This window comes from Colletes gigas, unplaced genomic scaffold (genome assembly GCF_013123115.1).
Source record: "Colletes gigas isolate AHSC1104 unplaced genomic scaffold, ASM1312311v1 Colletes_gigas_Sc00004, whole genome shotgun sequence".
NCBI classification, from domain to species: Eukaryota; Metazoa; Arthropoda; class Insecta; order Hymenoptera; family Colletidae; genus Colletes; species Colletes gigas.
Window position 1 is genome coordinate 8,977,976 of NW_025106633.1, and position 23,734 is coordinate 9,001,709.

The 23,734-nt window shown below is 38.9% G+C and overlaps 4 protein-coding genes and 1 non-coding gene across 5 annotated transcripts; 3 read left to right on the plus strand and 2 right to left on the minus strand.

Moving 5' to 3' along the window:
* Window positions 1-218: 218 nt before the first annotated feature.
* Window positions 219-6,088, plus strand: LOC122405175. Its single transcript, XM_043409714.1, has 2 exons — window positions 219-331; window positions 2,371-6,088. The coding sequence occupies exons 1-2, from the start codon at window positions 219-221 to the stop codon at window positions 5,933-5,935; spliced, it is 3,678 nt and encodes a 1,225-aa protein (XP_043265649.1). The 3' UTR covers window positions 5,936-6,088.
* A 163-nt stretch (window positions 6,089-6,251) lies between these two features.
* On the plus strand, window positions 6,252-7,580 carry LOC122405194 (charged multivesicular body protein 3). Its single transcript, XM_043409739.1, has 4 exons — window positions 6,252-6,459; window positions 6,519-6,579; window positions 6,647-7,041; window positions 7,104-7,580. The coding sequence occupies exons 1-4, from the start codon at window positions 6,415-6,417 to the stop codon at window positions 7,263-7,265; spliced, it is 663 nt and encodes a 220-aa protein (XP_043265674.1). The 5' UTR covers window positions 6,252-6,414; the 3' UTR covers window positions 7,266-7,580.
* A 1,123-nt stretch (window positions 7,581-8,703) lies between these two features.
* On the minus strand, window positions 8,704-10,757 carry LOC122405051. The gene has a single exon (XM_043409526.1). It carries the CDS (start codon window positions 10,742-10,744, stop codon window positions 8,813-8,815), a length of 1,932 nt encoding a protein of 643 aa, XP_043265461.1. The 5' UTR covers window positions 10,745-10,757; the 3' UTR covers window positions 8,704-8,812.
* Window positions 10,758-10,962: 205 nt separating this feature from the next.
* LOC122405050 (vacuolar protein sorting-associated protein 51 homolog) lies at window positions 10,963-14,572 on the plus strand. The gene is made up of 11 exons (XM_043409525.1): window positions 10,963-11,027; window positions 11,192-11,399; window positions 11,475-11,609; window positions 11,695-11,916; window positions 12,006-12,601; window positions 12,681-12,894; window positions 12,978-13,202; window positions 13,275-13,609; window positions 13,674-13,851; window positions 14,075-14,187; window positions 14,266-14,572. Exons 2-11 carry the CDS (start codon window positions 11,319-11,321, stop codon window positions 14,372-14,374), a joined length of 2,208 nt encoding a protein of 735 aa, XP_043265460.1. The 5' UTR covers window positions 10,963-11,027; window positions 11,192-11,318; the 3' UTR covers window positions 14,375-14,572.
* A 9,003-nt stretch (window positions 14,573-23,575) lies between these two features.
* On the minus strand, window positions 23,576-23,647 carry Trnaa-cgc. The gene has a single exon. It is a non-coding gene; the product is annotated as a tRNA-Ala (tRNA).
* Between the last annotated feature and the right edge of the window lie 87 nt (window positions 23,648-23,734).

The window sequence follows — 23,734 nt, forward strand, 5'->3', positions numbered from 1 at the left end:
TGTCGTAAACCGTACAAAAACATCGTGCATTTCGTCACGATGCTGAATGACACCGTAGATTTCGCAATAAGGAAAACATGAAAACATGCATGGGATTTTTATTAAATATAGGAGTCGGGTGCCGGAATCGCACAGTTGTCGATCGATCTTTGTACCGTTCACTCAAAATCGGAATCGTTGCAACGGTCTGGCGATCGTTGGTAAATCTCGCGATCATTATGCGTCGGTCAATACTCATTTGGGCGGTGTTTGGAACGCTGTTCGCGGCAATAAGCTCGAAAACAATTGATCCTGGAAAGCACGAGACCCCGGATGCTACAACAGGCGCAAGGTAACCCACGTTTCAATATGAATTCGTATTCGATTTCGATCTCGATCTCCTCGAACGCTTTGTTTACCAAAAATAATTCGATAAATTTCCAAGAGGATGTATATCGGTCTCGGTGCTGTACGATCCGGAGCACTCGCTCATAAATTCTCTTTATCCCGTGCCATTTATCTAGCTTCCCGCCGAGTACATCGGAACATTCTTTCAATTTTTCAAACGAGCTTCCTCTTGGACGATTTGCGGATTACCGGGCCAGTCCGCCGGATTTCAGACGCGGAATGTATGTTAGTCGTCCGACTGCGAAGGTGACGCAAACTGTTAGCGTCAGCTTGAATCGCATTTCGCTCAAAACTCGATTGTCAAAAGTTACCTTGTATCGTCTCAAAGTCGCTTTACATCTTTCAACGTTCTTGAATTCACGGACATTCGTTGCAAGTATTCTTATCGAAATCAGTTATATTTACGGTTACAATAGAACACGATTTTTCTTTTGATTACGATATACAGAGTGTTCCATTACTGGGAAAATTTTAATGGGAGATTCTGGAGGCCAAAATAAAACGAAAATCAAGAATATCAATTTCTTGATTGAGGCTTCCTTAAAAAGTTATTAAAAAATTAAATTAAAAGTTTCCAAATCGTTCTGGAAAAATTATTTTCAGTTGTGGGGATCAAATACAATTATTTTTGGTGAATAGGCATAGCCCCGAAATCCTACCCACTTTCGAGAAAAAAATTCGAATAAGTGATGAAATTTTTCGCCAAATTAAAAAATTTCAAATCGTTCTAAAAAAATTATTTTTAATTGGGGGAGTCAATTGCAATCATTTTTGGTGAATAGGCATACCCCCGAAATCCTACGCACTTTCGAGAAAAAAATTCGAGTACATACTGAAATTTTTCGCCAAATTAAAAAATTTCAAATCGTTCTAAAAAAATTATTTTTATTTGGGGGAGTCAATTGCAATCATTTTTGGTCAATAGACATATACACAAAATCCTACGCAGTTTCGAGAAAAAAATTCGAGTCTGTTGAAATTTTTCGGCGAAATTAAAAAATTTCAAATCGTTCTAAAAAAATTATTTTTAGTTGCAGAGGTAAATTACAATCATTTTTGGTGAATAGACATACCCTCGAATTCCTACGCATTTTCAAGAAAAAAATTCTTTACCGAAAATGTAATTTCTGGGCAGAAATGCTTCCCCGAAATGTCGTGCGTATCTTTAAAACTTCATAACTTCTGAACGGATTGAAGGATTTTAATGTTTAAAAAGGCAAATGACGCGTATTTTAGTGAAGATTATGTAGAAATTCTAACAGTAATGAAAAAGTTGTTCCTTGACCCCGTAAAGTGAGAAAAACCACATAAACATGGTTAAATTTTTAAACAGCCATAATTCCCGCAATAGTGAATATATTTTAATGAAACTTTTTTCCGAAGTAGGGTTCATGGGTACCTACAAAAAAGTATTACACAACTTTTCTGTAGGGCGTCGAACAAAATTACTAAAAATGAAAAACGAATTTTTAAGGAAAATCGACAGGGGGTAGGTGTCTATATTTTTCGACAAAAATGAAAAGTTTCAAATCGTTCTAAAAAAATTATTTTTGGTTGCAGGGGTTAATTACAATCATTTTTTATCATTACACATACCCCCGAAATCCTATCCACTTTCGGGAAAAAAAATTCTTTATCAAAAATACAATGTCTGTCTGATTCCTCTGAAATTTCATGCGTGGCTGAACACCCTGTATATTATTGCATTGGTTACACTGCTAACAAATAATATTTATGAGTTCTTTAACGTCAAGTTTGATTAGACTAGTGTCTAATAAAATGGTTTCCAAGTCAGCTTTGAACAATTCAGTTTATTATTAATAAATTCCAGTAGAATGTGTTGTGAAATGGTCGCGCGAAAACTTTGCTGATCCGCCATGAATTTAAGAACGCTCGAACGCACAATTTCAGCATTCCACGCGATAATTATAAACAAATTCTGTGTCAACGATCCTCACACTTTACGTGGCTTTCCCTTTGCAGACTCTTCACGATTCTTCCGGATCTCTCGATTCGTGACAAACCCGAGGCGAAACTCAACTCTAAAAGAAGTTTGTTGGTTTTGCTGCCCGAAGAATCGCAAGGAATCGTTCGAAAGAGCCAGAAAACTAAGCGATGCGATGGCTCGATTTGCAAGGAAAATGTCGGTAAAAATAACGAGTACATCGTTGGTCAGAGGCCCCCCCAATTGGGCCTCGTTTCGTCGAGAAATCCCAACGCGATGAACGAAGAAGAAAACGCGGATCGTAACGTTGCGTTTGTAAAAGCAATTCGTGATAAACTCAAGTCTCGAGACTACAATGTCGGAGCAGTTCGTAAAACCTCGCAAAAAACCAGCATAATCGACGACGACAAATACGTTTGTTATTGTAGAATGAAAAATCCTCCGATCGTTAGAAAAGACGCGGTACGAGACAAGTCGCAATTGTTAGGTAGAAAATATAAACCAGAGAAAAAGGAGGATAACAGAAAAGTAGTTTTACAACGCCAGAGGCCAATCCACGCAAATCTTCCGCAACAATCGAAAATCGAAAGAGTACCAGTGTTCCCAAACGCGTTTGGATCGAACGGAGACAAACCCGATTCGATCGTTGGGCAACAAGCACCGACCACCCAAGGCCACGATTTCAACGAGGATCAGCAAACTATTGGGCAACGACTGTGCACGCCAAACGTTGCTGAAATACTTTCCCAACCGAAACAATCCGCGGAAAACAACGACCTTCGCGATTATTCCGCGCAGGAAAAGCATCGAGAAGATCCCAGCGTTCCCGACTACAATTTGCAATCTGTGCATCTGGATCTTTCTCAACACACGACGCCCTGGATTTCTCCAAACGTCGACGATGAAATAGAGAAAAATGAAATGACCCAGGATGGTTCTAGAAACGATCCAGAAATTATAAACGCCGCGTCGCCCGCGAACTTTCCCGAGACAGGTCGAACGTTAGATTATTCCGAAATTAAGGAAGTCACGAGCGCGTATTTCACGTCGAAGGCTTACAGCGACGAAACTGACGAGACGAACGGATACGTTGGTCACACCGGACTCTCCGGTTTCGATCAATTCTCTATAACCGGCGACGGAGCTACGAGCACTGCGGAGGATCGAGCTAACGCGGCCAGCGTGCAGAGTCGATCGAACACGCCTACGGAAGCATCGACGAATCGCGAGGAAGTTGCTCCCAAGATGAACGATACCCCTGAGTCCGATGATGCTAGTCAAAATGATGGGGAGATTATATTAGGAAAGAATAACCCGTACTGGAACAAAGCAGAGTCTGCAAACGATCGTTTAAACGCGGACGTAGGTACAAACGTGGAAAACGAGAATCATAATGGGTCCTCTTTCCCTCCAATCGAATCGAACGTGCAAGAGAGGATCGACGATACGGATACCACGTCGAACGAAGAATTTTCCTTGAAAAATGTCGAATCTAAGGAAGAGATCGACGATACGAACGGGGGAAACGAAGAAACAGGTCCGGTTAGTGACTCCTCGATGGAACAGACAACATATTCCGGCGACCCGGGGGACGATTACAGGACGATCGACGTGAATTCGGTGAACGCGGCCAATGAAAATGTCGCAGCGACGATTCAGAGCGGAAACGAATACGATTCGGCCGTAGAGTCGACGCTGGAACCGTTCGGCGGCGTCGACGCTGGGAGAATAAAGGATCCATCGGAGCAAACGTTGCCCTTCTGCGATAATACGCTGCTCCAGAAGTCGATTACAGCGGTAATTAATAACTTCGCGACGAACGACGACTCGTCTGAAACGGTGGGCTCGACGGGGGGCGATCTGCTCGAAGAAATCGTAAGAATACCGAACTTGAAAGGTATTCTCGCCGTTCCTATGATCGAACGAACGATCCTTGACAAGGCAAAGAACCTTCTGGCGAAGCAAACCGGGATGGCTAGATCGAATTTCGACAACGACCAGGCCACGAGCATAATTAGGAACAATTTGCGGAGCATGATGGCCGCCGCGACCGTCTCCGACACGGAACTTCCGCCGATGACCGTCCAAGAGCGTCGATTGAAGAACGGGAAATGGATCACGAATCTGGTCACGCTGGAGCCCACGTCGAACGAAGGGCAACCAATGAGCAGTTTGGACAAATTGAGAGCCACCGTTAGAAACGTTCTCCAGGATCCAGCTATCGGCTTAGAGGCAGCCAGACAACCAGCTGTTCGGAACATGATCGTCCAAAGCGTTCGTAACACCTTTGAACCAACAGATTCCAACGGTGTCTTGGACGAACCAGTAGTTCAGAGTATCTTGGAGAACGAGCTGAGCCTGATGGAAATGGAAGACACGGAAATTACGACGGTGGAAAGCACGGGAGAGTCTGAGACGATCGATGAGTCGAATTTCGATATGGAGAAGCTTTTGCAAATTGCTAAGAACGAGGCAGGCATGGATTCGTCGACGAGTTCGATAGAAACTGTGACGACAATGTCCGTAAGCCCGGAGTTACCGGAAGGAACTGCTGAAAATTTCGTAGGAGCGACCAAGATACTCGAGTCTACGGAATACTTGGAATTATCGTCTGTAGAGACCACTAGTTATCCGGAGGAAAACGAAACGCTCGAAACAGAAGGAAAATATCGCGAATCGGAGTCAACGGTATCAAATCTGGAAGGATCTCCGGAAGTATTCACTCCGTCGAACATCGTAGGTGTTACTTCAAACGATCAAAATGAATTTTCAACTTCAGAAATGCCAGAAAGTACGGAAGGAACGATGGTGATGGAAGTAAATTCCAACGACGACGGTTCCCCTGAACACGATTATACGTATTTAGGAAAGATCTCTATGAAGAAGAACGATTATGATGACGTGCAAAGTCTTCGAAACTCGGAGCTGTATTATGTCGGCGATGGCGTGAAACTACCATTGGAGATAACAAAATTGAACGACGGTTCGTACGCTTTGTCGATCTCCAGAAAAGTCTGTGAACACCTATTGAACAAAGAGTGTCCTTGTTGCGTGCCCACGAAGGGTAACGTTGTTCGTACTGTACGAAGAAATCCGGAAACAATCGAATCGATCGGACGGAAGAGAATTTCTAAACGCGAATCGACTAAATCAATTTTGTCGAACGAACGGGGAGATCGTAATTCGGCTGACGACAGCTTACAGATTCTCTCGATGCCCGTGGAGACTTTTGCAAAAAGATACAATTTGTCTCTGAACTTGGAGAAAGTGCAAGCTCCGTGGAATTTCAACGCGAACGAAAAGATCGATGGATACGCGAACGGTCGGGAGAAAAATGTTCGGGACGATGAAGATAACGCTGACACGGATCTCCTTCGTAATTTGTTATCGGTTCACGCGGTTTCGGAAAATGATAAGCTGGAAACACCTACGGCAGATATCGATACAATGAATCACATGTACCAACTGCGGAAACAAAGAAGATTCGATAAATATCGATATCAGCGTAATATCGACGAGACCGTGAACAAACGAGTAGAAATAGTGACCAGCGTGTTGAACTGGTTAAGAGATATGATTTTAAGCTCGACTCCCGATACATAAACACTTTTCCATCAACTCGAATATTTAAAAACAAATCTTAGTTGTAACATTTATATTTTATACTTTAATATCTTTTTATATTTTATTATATTGATATTTTCCCTAGCTCCCTATAAAGTACAAGTTACATTTGTTTTGTATTATGTAAAATAAATAAACCTGGACATTTAAAAAAAGCTAAATGAGTCTCTATTTTCCTTACCCAATAAAACTATCGATCGTGCCACCTATGATTATGTCAACGCTTTATCACTGAATCGAGTAATTTTTTCCATTAATATTCTTCTTTTTACGCTTCGTTATTCTTTATCGCACAAGTGGATCAGTGATTCATACAGTAATGACGTAATATCGATGATTACTACAAATAGTGTATACTTTGCGATCCATATTAGCGTAAGATAGTTTGGTTATGTTTGGCAGGTGTGAAGGCCGAATGCAGTTACTGTTTTTAACGTTCCTGTCAACGTAGCAAAAAAATGGGTTTGTTTGGAAAATCCCCGGGAAAAAATCCAAAAGAGATGGTTAGAAATCGTAATAAACTCTGGCAAATGCTCGATGTTTATAGAGAACTGTATTTCAGGTTCAGGAATGGACACACAAACTACGGAAAGAGGGTTTTCAACTGGATAGACAGGTTAGAGGTAAGAAGACACTTCTAAAATAATTCACGAAACGCATTATAAAGTCGATGATAATGCTTGTATGCAGCAATCCAGCGGGAAGAGGAGAAAGTAAAACGTGCTTTAAAAGAAGCAGCAAAGAAAGGTGACAAGGATGTCTGTAAAATTCTTGCAAAAGAGATAATACGTGCGCGCAAAACCTGTAACAAGATTTATACCTCTAAAGCCCATATGAACTCTATATCCTTACAAATGAAAAATCAACTGGCAACAATAAGAGTCGCGGGTTCGGTCTCTAAATCTACGGAAGTAATGCAAGCTATGCAATCATTGGTCAGGGTGCCCGAGGTAGCCGCCACAATGAGAGAATTGTCGAAAGAAATGATGAAAGCTGGCATCATTGAAGAAATGTTGGATGAAACTATGGATTCTATCGAAGATTCTGAAGAAGTAGAAGATGAAGCGGACGAAGAAGTAGATAAAGTAAGTTTTACTTATTTATAGAATTCAACGAATGTGCTAAAAAATTAAAATTAATGTTGCAGATTTTATGGGAGGTCACTGCAGGCCAATTAGGCACGGCGCCTGCAGTTGTTACAGAAACTCCTGGTTCTGTAGTAGCATCTACGTCTATGGAAGAAGGTGAACAAGTAGACGATAAGGAACTGGAAGAAATGAAAATGAGATTACAAAGTCTCCGTGGTTAGCTACAATATGTAAATAATTCATGTGTAATATCGCCTTTTTAGTATTAAAAGCAGCTTGCACTTACTAAGTATACGCATACACAGAATGCAAATACAGTAGAATATCTGCCTAGTATATTTTAATAATATTTCTGAAGAACGTTGAAATAATAATTTTACATTGAATAACCAAAAAAAGTTGAATATTGTAACAGCAAAGAAATGTTAATTTTCTTTGTACAATTTTTATATCCAGCTTTTATAATCTACGAGTGATTTGCAGGATACTGCTACAACTTGATTATTAACAAAGTCACAAATACAGAGAAGCTGGCTTCTTGATTATATTACATTGAAACATATACTGCTTAATTTAATTACAATAGTCTTTCTATTGATAAAAGTTGCTCGATTCAGACGTTTGCAACTTCATTCTGTTAGTAGAAGTTTATACTAAATTACAGAAATTATCATAATGTATAAAAATTATGTACCCCAAATCTGAAAATTGTGTTGAACATCCTCTTGGTATTTTGTGCAAATGCATAGAATACCAAGATGTGATTAATAAGTTTAAATCTTATAACTTTGGTACACAGCATTATTTACTACCGAAAATGAATGTTGGTAAGCAAAAATAAAACTACACGTATCACATGATGCGGTAAAATTCGATATTATTTTAACACGATTAATTTATGATAGAACCAATTGCTTCTGCAAAAGTTTCATGGATAAAGAATCGTTTAAAATTAGATGAAGATATTTCGAAACCAGTACTTGGTTATCCTTGTGTGCAATCAAGTATTAATACTTGCAATGTAGATAAACTCTGGACACCTACATTGCCAGATGTAATACCATTAAAGTTAATAAAACTGTCTTGGAATTTATGGTAAATAATTATAATTGTCGTAAAAAATTGACACATATTAATTAAATGAATATTGAACAATGTACATTGGAAAAAAATATACAATTTACAAAAGACACGTATTTAAACAAATTATTTTTATCTTATATTTCAGTATTTTTTTCACAAAAGTTCACTATACAATAAATCATTTTACACATTTCCTTTGCAAAATAATTATTATAGCCTACTTTATGCATATACGTACATATGCATTTGTACATGCATAGATATGTTCACATAAATATACATAAAATTTCATGTAGAATATCAGTTATAATTCTTAACTGATTTTCAAAATAAATTGTCAAATTGTCATGAATTTCTACAGCACTGCAATATTGCTTACATTAAAAAAATGTATATCTCAACAGTTATGTAAAACAAATAACACAAAAATGATCAAAGAATTTGCTACAGATATCATTTGTACTCTACAAAATTTTTTGCTGTTTTAACCTATTATTATCATGCCTATCACCATTCTTTTATAAATATATAATAAAAATAATATATCTTACCTATTAGTGTTTAAAGAGTATGTACCTGGTCGCTTTTAATATACATTAATTATCTATATGTGCATACATTTAAAATATTTATATTTAACTATATACCCTTATAAATACTATCATTTATTTATACCTCGGCAAATTTACAAATGATCAATTACCATATTTACTATTGAAAGTTTCATCTGTGATCTAGCTTTCCTAGGAAGTCTATGCATATGGGGTGCAAGTTTACGCAAAAAATATCGAACTTCGCTCGTGATCGGAAAAACTGTTCTTCGCATTGTTCCTGAAACCTTTTTACGTCGCACAAGTTTCTGTTGTTTCGGAGATAAACATTCTACTTCTTCAAAATCTTGATAAAATTGATCTTCCTTTATATCAACTACTTCTTCATCTAATGCTTCCAACGAATGTGGTAATATAACTTCTTTGTGCACTTCTAATTCTTCGGGAGTCATTTTATGTTCCGTTTCTTCCGGTGAAATTGATAGAAATTCAATTAAATTTGAATCTGCATCTTTAGACTGTTTTATCACAGGCAGTGTAACCGATGTTTGACCATTTTTCATGCAAGCTTGTTGTCTCGTATCAATTTCATTAGAGGTAGTAGGATTATGGATAATTCTTGTTCTAGTTTGCTTTTTGTTAACTTTCACCAGCTTCTGTTGTTCTTGCTCAGGAAGATTTATCTTAATTAATAAACCTGGAGGAATGCTGGATAAACTATGCACCGGGATAGGAACACCTAAGTTTGATATGTCACCAGTGAATGGTAATATCACTTTCTTTATGTTACCTTGAATATTATTTGTAATATTCGAGGTAATGTTATTTGCTATTGTTATAGGTTGAAATTGATCGGCAAATTGAATTTTCCAATTGGAACTAGGAGGAAGAGGCAGCTTTCTTATTACACGATTTTCGATATTATTAGGATCAGGCCTTGGAATGTTAATAAGTGTTGGCCTTTTAGATTTCCCACGTTTCTTTGCAAGAGGTGTAGGCTTATTATCTACCTTTGGTTTCTTACTAGATACTAAAGGTCTTGAAAAACCTTGTTTCTTAATTCCCTTAATTGTACTGGTACAATCAGATTCCTCTATGATATCCTGTTCATCTTCAATTTGTTCTATAGAACGGATAGAGTTTAATTGCGATATATCTTTTATAGTTGGAACTGCATCGCACGGCCCTACTTTATGAAAACTTTGACCCGTTTGAAAATGTTTCGAACAAAGTACTAATTTTCTTATTTGATTCGGGGACATTTTCAACAGATCCTCTCTGCCCAAAAATTGACACCATCTTAAACACCTACCAATCTCATAAGCAGGGAAAGGATGGAATTTATATCTTTCCATTTTATTCAAAGGATCTGATCTTGATCTACCACACGCGGCGCATGCTTGACTTTCTAGAACAGCAGGTGGTAAAGGATCCAACTTTTTCTGTTTCTCCGCAGAACTATACAACTTTGGCTCAGATATAAATTCCATAATATACTGTTCAGATCCATCCAGCTGATCAGGATTGCGGATATTGGGTACAGCATTGTCTACCAATCTGTTCCTATAACCAGGCACAAACTGGGAACGGTCGAAATGTTTTGAACAAATGTAACAAAACAAAATTTCTTTTCTTGTTAATCTATAATATGAATCTACACCGACAAAATCCAGCCATTTCAGGCATCGAAACTCCTCACCAGGAAAATGATGAAAAGTTGCACCATCGTAATCCGAACTCGGTGGATCTCGACGAGAACGACCGCACAGTACACAGGTTATGTTATATAAACTTTGTTTAGGATCATATATCGAAGGTACTGCTGTACCGTTTAATCTGTCGAAATATTCGTTTAGAAAATCCTTTTGCTGGAAATGTTTTGAACAAACCATTCGCTGAAGCAATTGTTTCTTCGTAAGTTTGTATAAATCTTCACGGCAACAGAATTCCAGCCACCTTCTGCATCTAGTTTCATCGTTAACGGGAAGTCCAAAAAACATATACTCCTCTTCCCTGTTGTTTGGATTCATACGCGAACGGCCGCACACGACACACGGATGTGGCATTTTCCCGATTATTTAATATTTCTACGCTTTCGTCAAATGAACGATTTCATCTTGTCACGATACAGCTTAACGAGGCTGATTAACTTCAAATCAGAAATTCCGTTCTGACTATATCAGCTGACAAAATCTCCAAACTTAAATTATCTTCCCATAATGTTTTTATACACGATATGATATCATAATGTCCGTGTAATAAAGTTCAAAGTTAAAATACAACCATTATTTTTCAATCTTTCATGTATCATAAATATTAAACATATTCATCAAGTACACTGCCGCTAAGGTAGATCCAACGATCAAGATTTACTTGAGATACTTTTTCTTTGAAAGTAAGCGTTGAAAAATCACTTTCTTCACGCTTTATTACACTTGTTGCAATTTCATTCAATTTCGTAAGAGGTTATGTTGCTTCTTACAGCGTCTGTCACCTAACCTTTTGTAAAACAGGTCCCTAATCTAGTAGTTGTATTCATGTATGTATGTATGTCATCAACTAACCTGGTAGGAACATAAGAAGACTCCTACTTGCTCCTACTGTCAAAGTATCCCATTAACAATAGAAAAAATATACAAAATGGCAGAAAATTCTAATAATCCGTATGATATTAATGGACAGCACTTCAACCCTGATATGTATTTCCAAAAATTATTAAAAGTATGTTTACTATTTTGTTCTAATTATATTTCATATAAATTTTCCAATAAAAATAAATGAATTTTTCTATTGTAGGAGTATACATTGAAACAAATCATGGATCATGAAGCAGAAATTATAAAAAATACCCAAACTTTACATTCGGATATGCAAACTTTAGTATATGAAAATTATAATAAATTTATATCTGCAACCGACACTATTAGAAAGGTAAACAATACAAGTAGCCTATACCGAATTTATATAATTGCACTTTCTTACTTTGTTCGATCAATACATTCTATGTAATGTTTAGATGAAAACTGATTTCAAAAAAATGGAAGATAGTATGGACTTACTGGCAAAAAATATGGACAGCATTACCACGTTCTCGGAACAAATTTCATCTACATTGCAAGGCACCAGACAGCAAATTGCCAAATTATCTTCTGTTCACGCTCTTTTAAAAAAGTTGCAGTTCCTCTTTAAGTTGCCCGGTAATCTAAAAGACAGAATGAACGAAGAAAATTATGCACAGGTCTATATTTTGTTTCAAACTGTTAATAATATACAATTTATTTCTGTTTGCGATTACAGATATGTGAAAAATACTCTTAATTCTTTTAGGCAGTGCAAGATTATATTCACGCACAGCGTGTATTAAATCAATATGGAAATATGCCTTCCTTTCAAGGAATACAAAAAGACTGTGAAGATATTTTAGAGGAACTTAAATCAAGGCTAAGAATGCAGTTTCATAAAAGAGATTCTTTAACTAAGTCTTTAGCAGAGAATGTGGATCTCTTATTGCAGTTAAAAGAACCAGCTGATTCTCTGTGCATTGAATTTTTAATGCATGCAGATACACGGCTAACAGAACAATTAGATATTCTGAAGGACATGTGTGAAAATGATATTATAGAATTTGTGGACATGGCTAGTTCTGGATTCCTTAGCGATTCGTGTCTCATCGTTGCATCTTACAATGACCTGTTTGTAAACAGACCACCATCGTATGATAATGACTTTACAGATGATTTTGATACTAAAGCAACTGCGCGTTTAAACAATTTCATCATGAAAAACATGAAAAAATACTTTGACTTAGTCGGGAAGAGAGTGGAGAACATAACGGACACAGCAGTTTTAGCAAGAGCATTAGATAAGTTTCATAGAAGACTACAAGCTATAAACATGTTGTGCAAAGAAACGGATTTTGCAAGGTAGTGGAAACAAAACTTTTATATAAAACTTCATAAAAAAGATAAGGCATACATCAAAATATATGATCTTGCTTCCCAGAACCGGTACAGACATTATCATCAATGCAGGTAGAAAACAATGTCGTAATCATCTAGATAATTTAAAACAACACTTGAGCGAATCGCTCGTTAAAGTAAGGCAAATATTGGCAACGAAAGTGTCTCAAGAAGGAGATGGTAGCTTGGCAGAACTTCAAGCATTACTTATCATACCTACCATTGAAAAAGTTAAAGGTGTTTTACAAGATTTATTGGTTTGTTTTTTTATTCTTAAGACACGTTTTGATAATACTTTCGTTGTTCAACATCGATCGATCGAAATAACAAACGGTTTTAGGTCTTCCTACAACCGGATCTGTCGTTCAATGCAAAAATACAATTCCTCCAAAATTTTTGTGTGGATGAAGTTAGAGAAGGGCTGGTAGTTGGATTTTTACTTCATTTAATGGCCACTGCAAGTGGATTTTGTAGTGGATCTGATGTTCCAAAGTTCCCGCCCACTCTTTTACTTCTATTAAGTAAAATGTGCATCGAATATAAAGAGAACAATGTCAAATATCTGGTAGGTCGTGATGAATGATTTGAAAGTAAAGGACGCGATTTTAATAAATTATGTCACCTACTTAAATTGCAGCTTGCAACAACCGACGATTTATTCAATATCGAACGGTATACGTCGTCTGGAAACGCGATTACAACGGACTCGGAGATATGCGAAAATTTCCAGGCAGCGGCACAGAATTTATTAAATCATTACGTTCGTATTCAGGGCTTAGCAGTGTCGCAAATGTTAAGAAAATCTGTCGAGACAAGAGATTGGCTGCACACGATCGAACCAAGAACGGTTAGAGCCGTAATGAAGAGAGTCGTGGAAGATGTAACAGTAATTGATACTCAAGTCGCCGCTTTGTACGACGATTCTGACGGTCAAATTGATAGAAGTAGCGACAGTAGTAGAAAAACTCACAGGTACAAAGTTCGACAAATAGTAAATAACGTTCAATCTTGATAAAATATTGTGTCTCTTTTCCAGCGTGAGCGTATCAAGGCATCACTACAAATCTAGTTGGTCGTCGTATACGCCCAGCCACATAGATTCCTCTTTGGTGACGAATATACATAAATTGTTCTCGGAACGAATCGAAATATTTTCATCGGTACAATTTAACAAAGTGTCCATTCTCACCGGCATTGTCAAAATAAGTTTAAAGGTAAAATATTTTTATCGGGCAGCGTATCGTAATAGAGACAGGTGCTGTCGGGCAGTTACAATGATAAAATAGCACAGCCATTATCCACTTTGCATCGCGAGGATAACGTGTTCTCTCATGTTGCGTACGCTGCATACTACGCAACACGCTTCGTGCACTCGATCTTACCAAGAATCAACGTTTCGTCCGAAATGTACGATAACGATTCCCTTTGTATTTATAGACATTCCTGGAATGCGTCAGACTACGAACATTCAGTAAATACGGGTTGCAGCAAATTCAAGTCGACACTCATTATTTGCAGCTATATCTGTGGAGATTCGTATCGGACGAAAAGTAAGTTCACAAGTATCATTGTTTTACAGAAGCAGAACTTGGTACGGAATTTAATGCTATTATCAATTCTGTTTCAAGCGACGTCCACTTCATGTTGGACGAAATACTTGGAAGTGCTGTTCATAGGTGTTTGGAACCAGTTTTGATGGAACCAAGCGTCGTCGATATTATATGCGAAAGAGGATGAACATAGAAGCGACGTTGACTTTGATCATTATGCATAATATTGTTGTTTCTGATCGCGTACTTTACAGTTTTGTCTAGTATTGTTTGTAAAAGTAACACTGTTAGCTATTTACGGACAATAATACTGTGCATATTCTTGTATATTTCGTATGTAAATATTTTACCATCGATACTGTACATTCAATGAATATACTTCGTGGTAAGCGGTAGGAAAAAAATGATCTTTCTCCGGAGTAATTATTTCTCCTCCATCCATTTATTCGTTTAGCGGGAACGCCTACGCAGATCGAATACTACAGGGTTTAAACGTAGTGTCGAAGCACCGCAACTCAAATAACACGACGTACGATGTACCTTTCTGTCTTCCCTTCTCCTTTTCTTCGCCCTCCCCACCTATCCGGGATAAAATAAACTCATCAAAGTCTAAAGCATGCTATAAGAAGCGGGGTCAAGTGATTCTAATAAGTCTTAATTCTCTATTACATTCTGCATTTTCAAACTTTATTATCGTGTAAATTTTATCACCGCCGCACGGATCGCGTGCCATTTTTGCGAATCGTAAAATAGAAGAAAATGTAACGATCAGAGTTAACCGGTATGAAATAAAAAAAACGAAGCGTTATTGAAACGTAGTTGCAACGCACAAATGTGCAAAGAATAAATGGGACAAGAGTTTATAGCGTATATGGGGTTCTGCTGTACCCCCTTGGCAGTGGCTCGAGTTAATTCGAACTTCCTCTCGTTGGATGAGATTCATTCTCCGAGTATCCGGCGTAGGCCTACGCACAGCATTCTACCCAATTTAATAAACTCTTCTAAATTACTCGGGTCGGGGCTGGGCTGTTCCCTCGCTCAATCATGAATTTCCCTGGAAATCCACGGAAAATTTACTAAATTTTCACTCAGACCCGCTTTGAATTGGATCTCATCTTGGGCGTCGACGTTGCCGCTTAAAAATTTTCAATTACATTCCGTCGGTCGGTAAACGGTTTTGCTTCGCAAAGAGCGATCGAAACCAGGTCGTTCGCACGACCGTTTAATTCGTAAACATTAAAGCGACGCGAGTTACGATCATCTATTTAGGTGGTTTTCTAAGGCGCACGCGAATGCACGCGTATGTATATTCCCAAGAGGAACGATATCATTGCCAGAGGCATATGTGGCACACGTGATCTTAGAAAACACCTGTGCACGTGTGACTTCTGCACGCTACGAAGAGCTGTGTTTCCAATGGCACGTTCATTTCGACTTAAACCGTTGCCATACATAACGTTTCTATTAACGATCCTCGAAATTAATCGTGCCGCTTTCGTACCAACTATATATATATATATATATTTTCGTAAAATCGATCTATAAATAAAATACTAATATCAACGGTCAGGTGTTTGCCGGAATATTTAAACATTCTCGAGCAAGGAGTATCGACGTGTTCCGTTGAACATATGTGAAGGTTCGAGATTCAAAACAGAAGTGTTCCAACGATTATCAAATAACTAAACGACGACTGTTCTAAGTTTGAATTAAAAAAAAAAAAGAAAAAGATATTATTAATCCGTACGTGTGGTCATTTTCGCAGGTCTGACCGTGAATTTAACCCAGACCCAAGAAGAGAGTGTTACCGAATTGATTCGTGTCTCGTTTAAATTTTATTGGATCGGAGGTTATCCTAATTGGTGCCTAATGCACCATCATCGACGGAAGAAAAGGCCACGTAACAGAGATTGTATTCTAATAAAAAGTGGCGAGTTCCCCGGCGGCGTAGATTGCGCTAAATCGATAAAATGGACCCGCATGAGAAAATCGACCGTGGACATATTCACGAGACGGGGGCAACGTTTATCAGAAAATGACCAAACTATTTCAAAGTGCAAGCTGCTGTCGTTCGTGGGCTGTGGCGCATTCGATGGCATAGGGGCGCACCGCATGCACGCATTAATCAGCGAGCTGTCCTTTTCCTCCATTAAACTCTGTATGACCAGCGTCATTCTTCGTCAATTTGCACGACGGACCTACTCACGGGTCCTTCGACCAATTATTTGCTCGACGAACGACATTGTTTCCAGCCTCGGTGTTTGCTGTTAACGATATGCAGATAGGGACGAGATAACCAAAAAATTTCGGGCTCGGTGATTCACGCGATGACCAATCCACTATTTCGACCGATAAATCTGTTTTAAATACTTTGTCTCCCGTATTTGTCGCGCGCTGTTTGCATAAGCGATAATATTTATGTACGTACAATGACGAAAAGAGACAAGGTACGTAGAGCAATGTCTCATCGTAGAATGAAAACGTTCTTCGATCGTTAAATTATCGAGACGAGATTATTATTTAAAAAAATATACGTGACGAATTAAAATTCGGTTTAACGGAGATATTTTGGTTTGTGACCGTAACAATGGGTGGAAAAGACAGACGCTCGTTGCTACGCTTGCAAATTAAACCATCTTCTCAACAGGTGTCTCGAAGCACGTAGAACAGCGTCGATAAATCAAACTACTCTAATGACGAATTACTTTGCTTTGAAGAAAGAAAATTGTTGTTTGATCTGGGTTTCGATGGTAAACTCGAAGGAAAATCGACGCAAGGAGAGATAAGGAAAACGATACGAGCAACGTGCTCGGAAAATTTTGAATCACGGAGATGTATATATATCTGGGCTCGCATTTCTAAGCAGCGCAGTCAGCAGGAAATTGTCCAAGACGGAAGAACTTGAAAAAGCAACTGGGCTACTAATTTGTTGATCTGCGTGCTAAGTAGTGGTGCCGTAGGTGATGTTCTAGAAATTCACCTCGGCACGATTACTTTTCACGCAGACACGCAAGGACTACGGTGGATTTCAGGCGTAATAGAAATCGAAACGTATATTTTATCGATATCGCGAAAGAAATATCAGGTAATGAATCTTCTAGCGTTGTAGTACTTACAAATTGTTGAACTAAGATTTGAAAATGTCCTGTGCTGCTGCTGGAAGGTTCACTCGGTACGGTCGAAAACTTTGAAAACACATTTACACATTAACGATCGTTAAAATACTTTTCAAACGCGCACATTTCGTCAAGCTAATCGTTACTGCGAAGTTGATGGACTTTGTGTACATAAAAATTACTTATTGCACTCGTAAGAAGAAATTTTATCACGAAAATGACCCATAGTGACGCGGGAAATTTCAGCGCCAAAAATATATTGGTTAGCCGGAAGAAGAATCTCTCAACCAATCAACGTCATGGACGCTCATCGGCCAAGCCCGCGATTCTCAACCACGTACTGCAGGCGTCAAATCAAAAATTATATGCAAGAAACATAGTTTATTTAGTTGGATGAAAATATAATATGAAAAAATCTACTTTATTATACTTTAACATATTTTTTAAATCCTATATCGATACGACTTTCTAATAATAGTATTAAACGAACGATAATACTTATTGAATATTCACGATCGATGTGATTCTTTAAAGAAGATAGTTACGAATGCAATAGAATATAAATTATAATAAATAACACAGAATTATCGCAGTTTTTAAGCTGAAAACGTATTTTGAAAATATAGGAAGTACCCTGAACATATTCGAGATGTTTATTTCAGATATATCTCTGCGTTAGATTCGCATTTCCGTTTCGACGCAGGATTCAGTGCGCAGGTAGATAATTCGATCGGTAATGGAAAATTGAAAAGCACTGCGATAGAGGGAATCTAGCGGGCAGTCGTGTCGTCAACCGCGCGATTCAAATCGTGCGCCAAGGCGAGGCAATAAGGACTTGGTCAGCCGGTGAATGGTTTGATAACAAGCGTTGGAAGGCAGGCACAGGGGAGACGCATATTCCCCGTTGGTTGGCCGACCATTCAGTGACGCGATTCTTCACTGTCCGGCACTGATTTCAATTGGTAAATTGATTTGGAACGATGACGAGAGAGAGAGAGAAAAAAAAGAGAGAACGACGATTTAGATTGGGCAAGAGATGTTCGGTAGCCATAGTGTTCAAAAGATGACAAAGAAAGAAGCACACACCATCAGCGTGACCGGGTGTACCGTCACACAGAGCAGAAAACGATGGCGGTGGCAGTGGCAGTGCCTCTCTTGCGAACCGTTAATAGGTACTGAACGCTGGTTGAATGCTTAATGCACCGTGCTTCTAGGATTAAATTGACCAATCATTTCCCGCGCGGCAAGGAGCGGCCAATTACAGCGCTCGTCCGACTATATTAAGCCAATCAAGAACAGTTTATCGCTCAGTCGTCGGTCTGCTGTCGTGCCGCGGGTGTCGTGCGCGTACGTGTTTCCTTCCCTACAATTGTAACTCGTGAAATAATAGAATCGCGTGAGTAGAAAAGAAGAAGAGACTTTAGCCTGTCACACGAGCCGTTCGCAACGACGGGACGCGACGTTCGGCGGTCCTTGCGATCTCGTTCAGTGATAAGACCGTGTATCCTATCTATCCGCTTTCTAACGCCGCGGATCATCGCGAACGTTTGAAATTGCTCGGTTTGACCGGACGAGCCACGCTATTTGTTTAATCGAAAGGAATTTGTCGCTGATGGGCTGTTGAACAAATGAGAAGAAATTGAAAATTGTGCGAGAGCGGGAGATAAGCACGTGAAAAAAGATTTAACCGGGAATGCGTTTTCCACGATGCAATCCTAGTTTTTTTGTACGTATAAAATTTATTCATTATCCTAGAGAAGTATACTTTTTTCGATCCTTCGGGATCACGTTTCGTGCGATTGTCCTGTGTCGTTTCTCTCATCATCGACTTTTCCATTGATCGTTTAAATTTCAAATAAATTGTGTTACTTTTTTCGGAAATCAAGAAAACAGTGGAGTGTTCCTGACAAATTTCAACGATATTCGTTCCAACGTCATTGAAATATCGTAAAGAAACAGCAGTGATTTCGACGAACCAAACGTACCACGTTATTACGTTAACAAGTGCGGAAGAGCGCATCAATGTCCAGTAGTGTCGAATAGAAGTTAAAGGTCATGAGATTTCCTTCGATTGTCGGTCAGGTCCGTTACGTACGTACACAATCGAGCGATGCACATCGTTTTTACTCGACGATAACTTTTAACGTTACCATTAATAACAATAGATAAATGTTATTGACTCTCGCAACATATCATAATTTGCAGTTTCAAATTTATTAAATAGTTTGGAAAACGATACTGGTATCGCGTGTTCCGTAAACTGATAAAAATATATACTTGTTCGGTTTAAAGAATTAGGTTATTTTTATGTTTATGTTTTCGCAGTCACGTAGAACATATAATTATTAACGTAACATTCTTGCAGAAATTAGCGTAAACTAATCGATGGGCACGATTTGGATGAAACTAGGCTAAAAGTCCTGTTTCTTTAAGTGAATTAAAACCCGCTGCCGATGTGTACCGAATACGTTTTCCACGCTCAACTTACGCTTGAAATAAGATCTCATTTTACCGCACATACATATAACCCCGCAAGTATCATTCTAACCTGACACTCGACAAACGTATCGAAGTCTCGAGGAGAGAAGAATATATAAAAATTACGATCCGGGTGGCAATCGCGGACGCGATAAATGACGAAACGTCTCTGGAAAACAAGCGTTTCGTTGTTCCGATTGTGGTTGAGTTGCGTTTCGTCCTACACTCGGACGCGGAAAGAAATATTACAATTTGAGACCGACATTTTGTTATTCTGAAAATGTAACGGCACGCGGTGGCGTGGTTCGGCTTTATCTCTGCGACTTGTTGACCCCGCGCGAACGATAGTGTACAAAAGGCACGAAGAAAGTCTCGGCTCGTGGGTTCGAAATATCCACGAAAGTCTTTCGAATATCGGTCCGTCGACTCGACCGATATAAAATAGGAAACGATCTCTCCGTAAATGTAACCGTAATCGGTATAATCGTGTCTTCTTTGTTCCGCCGCGTTCTTCGTTGTTTTTTCTCTTTGACGTACCGTTCTAAATTTCATACGACCGATGATCTGCTCGACGTCGGTATGACGCAATGTTTGTGCATTAAGTTGTAGCCGTGAACCAGCCGTGGAAAAAACGTAAACTATCTCGATCTTGATTCGAAGCTCGCTATTCTTAAAATAGAATGCTTTCTGTTGCAGCGCGAACAGAGACCCACCGGTGGCCATCGATACTTTGCAGATTTTTGCCAAACAACGAGGTCCGGATTTTCCTCAAGCGTTATACTTCTTTCGGACCACGGAACGGGATTACTTTTTTCTCGCTTGGAAACGTTCCTCCTCTGCCGTCGATTTCTTGGAATTTTTCTCTCGCCGCGTTCCTGTCATCCACCCACAATTTGCGCATCGTTGCCTAATAAGCTGACGAGCTATTTCGCGAACACCCAGAGGGAGCCGACATTAACAGAAATTAGCGTTAATTGGTGCAGTCCCCTCTTCCTTTTCCACTCATCTCCTAACCACCCCCACCCTCCCCTCGTTCCTCGCTGCCCGAGAGCTGTTGATCTCCGAGTCTTTCCCTTTTCTGCGATTCTCTCTTTTTCTCCGTCGATCTCTCGCCACTTTTTCATGCCTCTCTGTCTTCTGTTTCGCTTACCGCACCCGTCCCGCATCCAAACCGAAAGAACGTTCCGCTAAAAGCACGCGCGTTTACTTACAATGTATTCAACATACGCGACAAGAGACGGCCACGCGCGTCCAGTCGTCTCCCCAAAGCCCCTGTGCAACATCTCTACTAAAACTAATCCTCTTTGGCTTATGCGGCTTTGCATGTTAACAACGCAACATTCCCGAAGACGCTCCTCGTGCGTTCGTTTTGTTTGCAAATAGCAGAAAGCTACGCGAAACCGTTCGTAAAGCGTTAGTTTCGTTCCACGAGTTCTCCGAGAACGATCGGATCGGGTCACGAGGTTCCAAAGAAGACTGTTCGAAAAAACCATGCACATTCTCGCCCGGTTCGTCGACTTGCACCACGGCGTGAACTATGAATACGACGTTTGACGGGACGAAACGCGTTCAACAGGGACAAGTGGCCAAAGAAATCAAAGATTCGATTGAGGTTTGCTCGCTCCCTGTCTATCCTATCTCGCGCGCGCACGTGATGCATACATCCCGTGAACGTACGACCCCATCGATCTCGGTTGCATTTCATGAATTCGTGTTCATCCTAATGTCTCGAGTACTTATAAATACACGAACTTTAAGATTTACATGTTTCGTTCGACCAATCAGTTTCTTTCTCTTTTTTTTCTTAGACGAACGATATTAATCGAAATTGAGAATGTTAAGCCGTAGAATCCTTGGACGCGTGTTCGATGCGTCCGAACGCCGCATGTGCCTCGAGCACGAAGAATAAAACGTTGGGACGATCCAACTACGCTTAGCGACAACCTCTTCGAGGCAGATGCAACAGGTTTCAATGCGAGCCGGCGCTGCATCGAGTTCGAAATTTCTCCGAGAGGGACATAGAGGAAGAAAGACGATGAGGCAGCAGTTAGTGGGCGACTTTAATGACTTCTCGAGGTCGCATCAATGAATACCACTGTGTGTCATCGCGTCATTATGGTGTGTACAATATATGGTGTATGGTACCACGTTTAGACTAATAATTATGGCATGTATCCTCGATACCAGATTCGTGACAACTAGGCTAACTCGTATTCACGTACAAACGAAAGGATTTTGTTGTAACACCTTGTTGGTCTTTGATAAAAAAACCCGAATAAGACGATGTAAAACGAATTTTTGATTCACGGCGTCCTCGGTTAAACGACCGCTGATTGAATAATTATTTCGGGGAAAATTTCTGGACAAGAGTGACCATAAGTAATCCTTATCACGTAAATAGGCTAACTTAATTGACTCAAGACTTCTATCCGTTTTGTAAAACGATTACAGCGTGCACGCAGCGAATGCGTCACGCAATATCTATGGGCAACTGTATTCTTCTGCCGATTATCTAATCTCGCGCTAAATTATAGCAAAAAGTGGACAAGTTCTATTAGGATTTTCCTCTGTCTCCTTAATCATCCGTTAATCGCGGCATTGTCTTTCGATCTATATTATCCTCGTACCCTCACAGGTGATTACCAATGTTTTCAAAATGATTAAATGCTTGAACTAATAAATTCCAATGCTAATACTTTGATCTCTACCTACGTAGAACGTACGAGTTACCAACAAGGGCTTCTATTGTATGTACTTCGGATAAGAATGGGTCCAGTGTGGTGGCAGCGTTTAAATTTAAAATGATGTCGTCATAAGCGCCTGATCACCGTTTTATTTGTCGATGTATTGGACCGCAACTTATTTTTATTAGTATTTTACAATATCGTACGATTTTTGAATGGTATTCATTGAATTGTGTTTAGCGCTTGCGGCAATTAGCCGCGATTAACTCTGTTACTTTTATGATTTACAGAAATCGAGCATCACGACACGATCGAAGGATTTTTACGAGTATCGATTAGTCTGCGAGGCGCAAAAGGGGCTACAACGGAACCAGAAATAAATCCTGTCCTGTTCCTAAGTACTAGTGCCGCAGGAGTGATTAGGTTGGGTTAGAAATTACCATATCTCCTGCTGCTCAAGTGCTTATCAATGGGTCGGGACGCACATCTACCTCCAGAGATACGGATCGATACGTTCTGCAAATACCCAAACAGTGCCCGAACTTCTCTAAAAATGAATACTTTGGACTCGTTCATTCGATAATGCTGTAATATTTTGTATTTATAACTGAAAATGTAATTAAAAATAGATATACATAATAAACGTGTACAACAAAATGTGAAATTCTTTCAATTGGAAAAATATTGAAAACATAATTGATTGAGTTATTTTTTAAAATTTAATTTATAATAATAAATACATCGACTTAAGTAACGTTAATCCTATTACAGAGTCTTAACATTTTTTGGTTTCTTTCCAACTTCCATTACCTTTAATACTCCCATTTATAGATGTTAATCTATAATATGTCTTTTAATATTTAATATATAGACAAATAATTATCAATTTATTAGAAGAAACCTTTTCCGATCATTTTGCATTAGATATATTTTATTATTTTGCTTTACTTCTAAGGTATCTATAAAATCTATCGGATAGGAAGATTTTGTAATTAATTATAAGTCTTCTTCGTTAAAAATAGGAAAGTATTTAATACGAAAGTCTATATTTTAATCTGGAATATATGATACAAAATTTTTTTTATAAAAAAAATGTAAAAAATATGTGATTGGAGGAGCTGGGATTTGAACCCAGGACTTTCAGCATGCGAAGCAGACACTCTACCACTGAGTTACACCCCCAGTTGAACATTTAGCCTTCAATCTTGAATATATTCTACGTACGTAAGTGGGAATGTAAATAAAAATAAAAGAATATTTTGTTTTCGA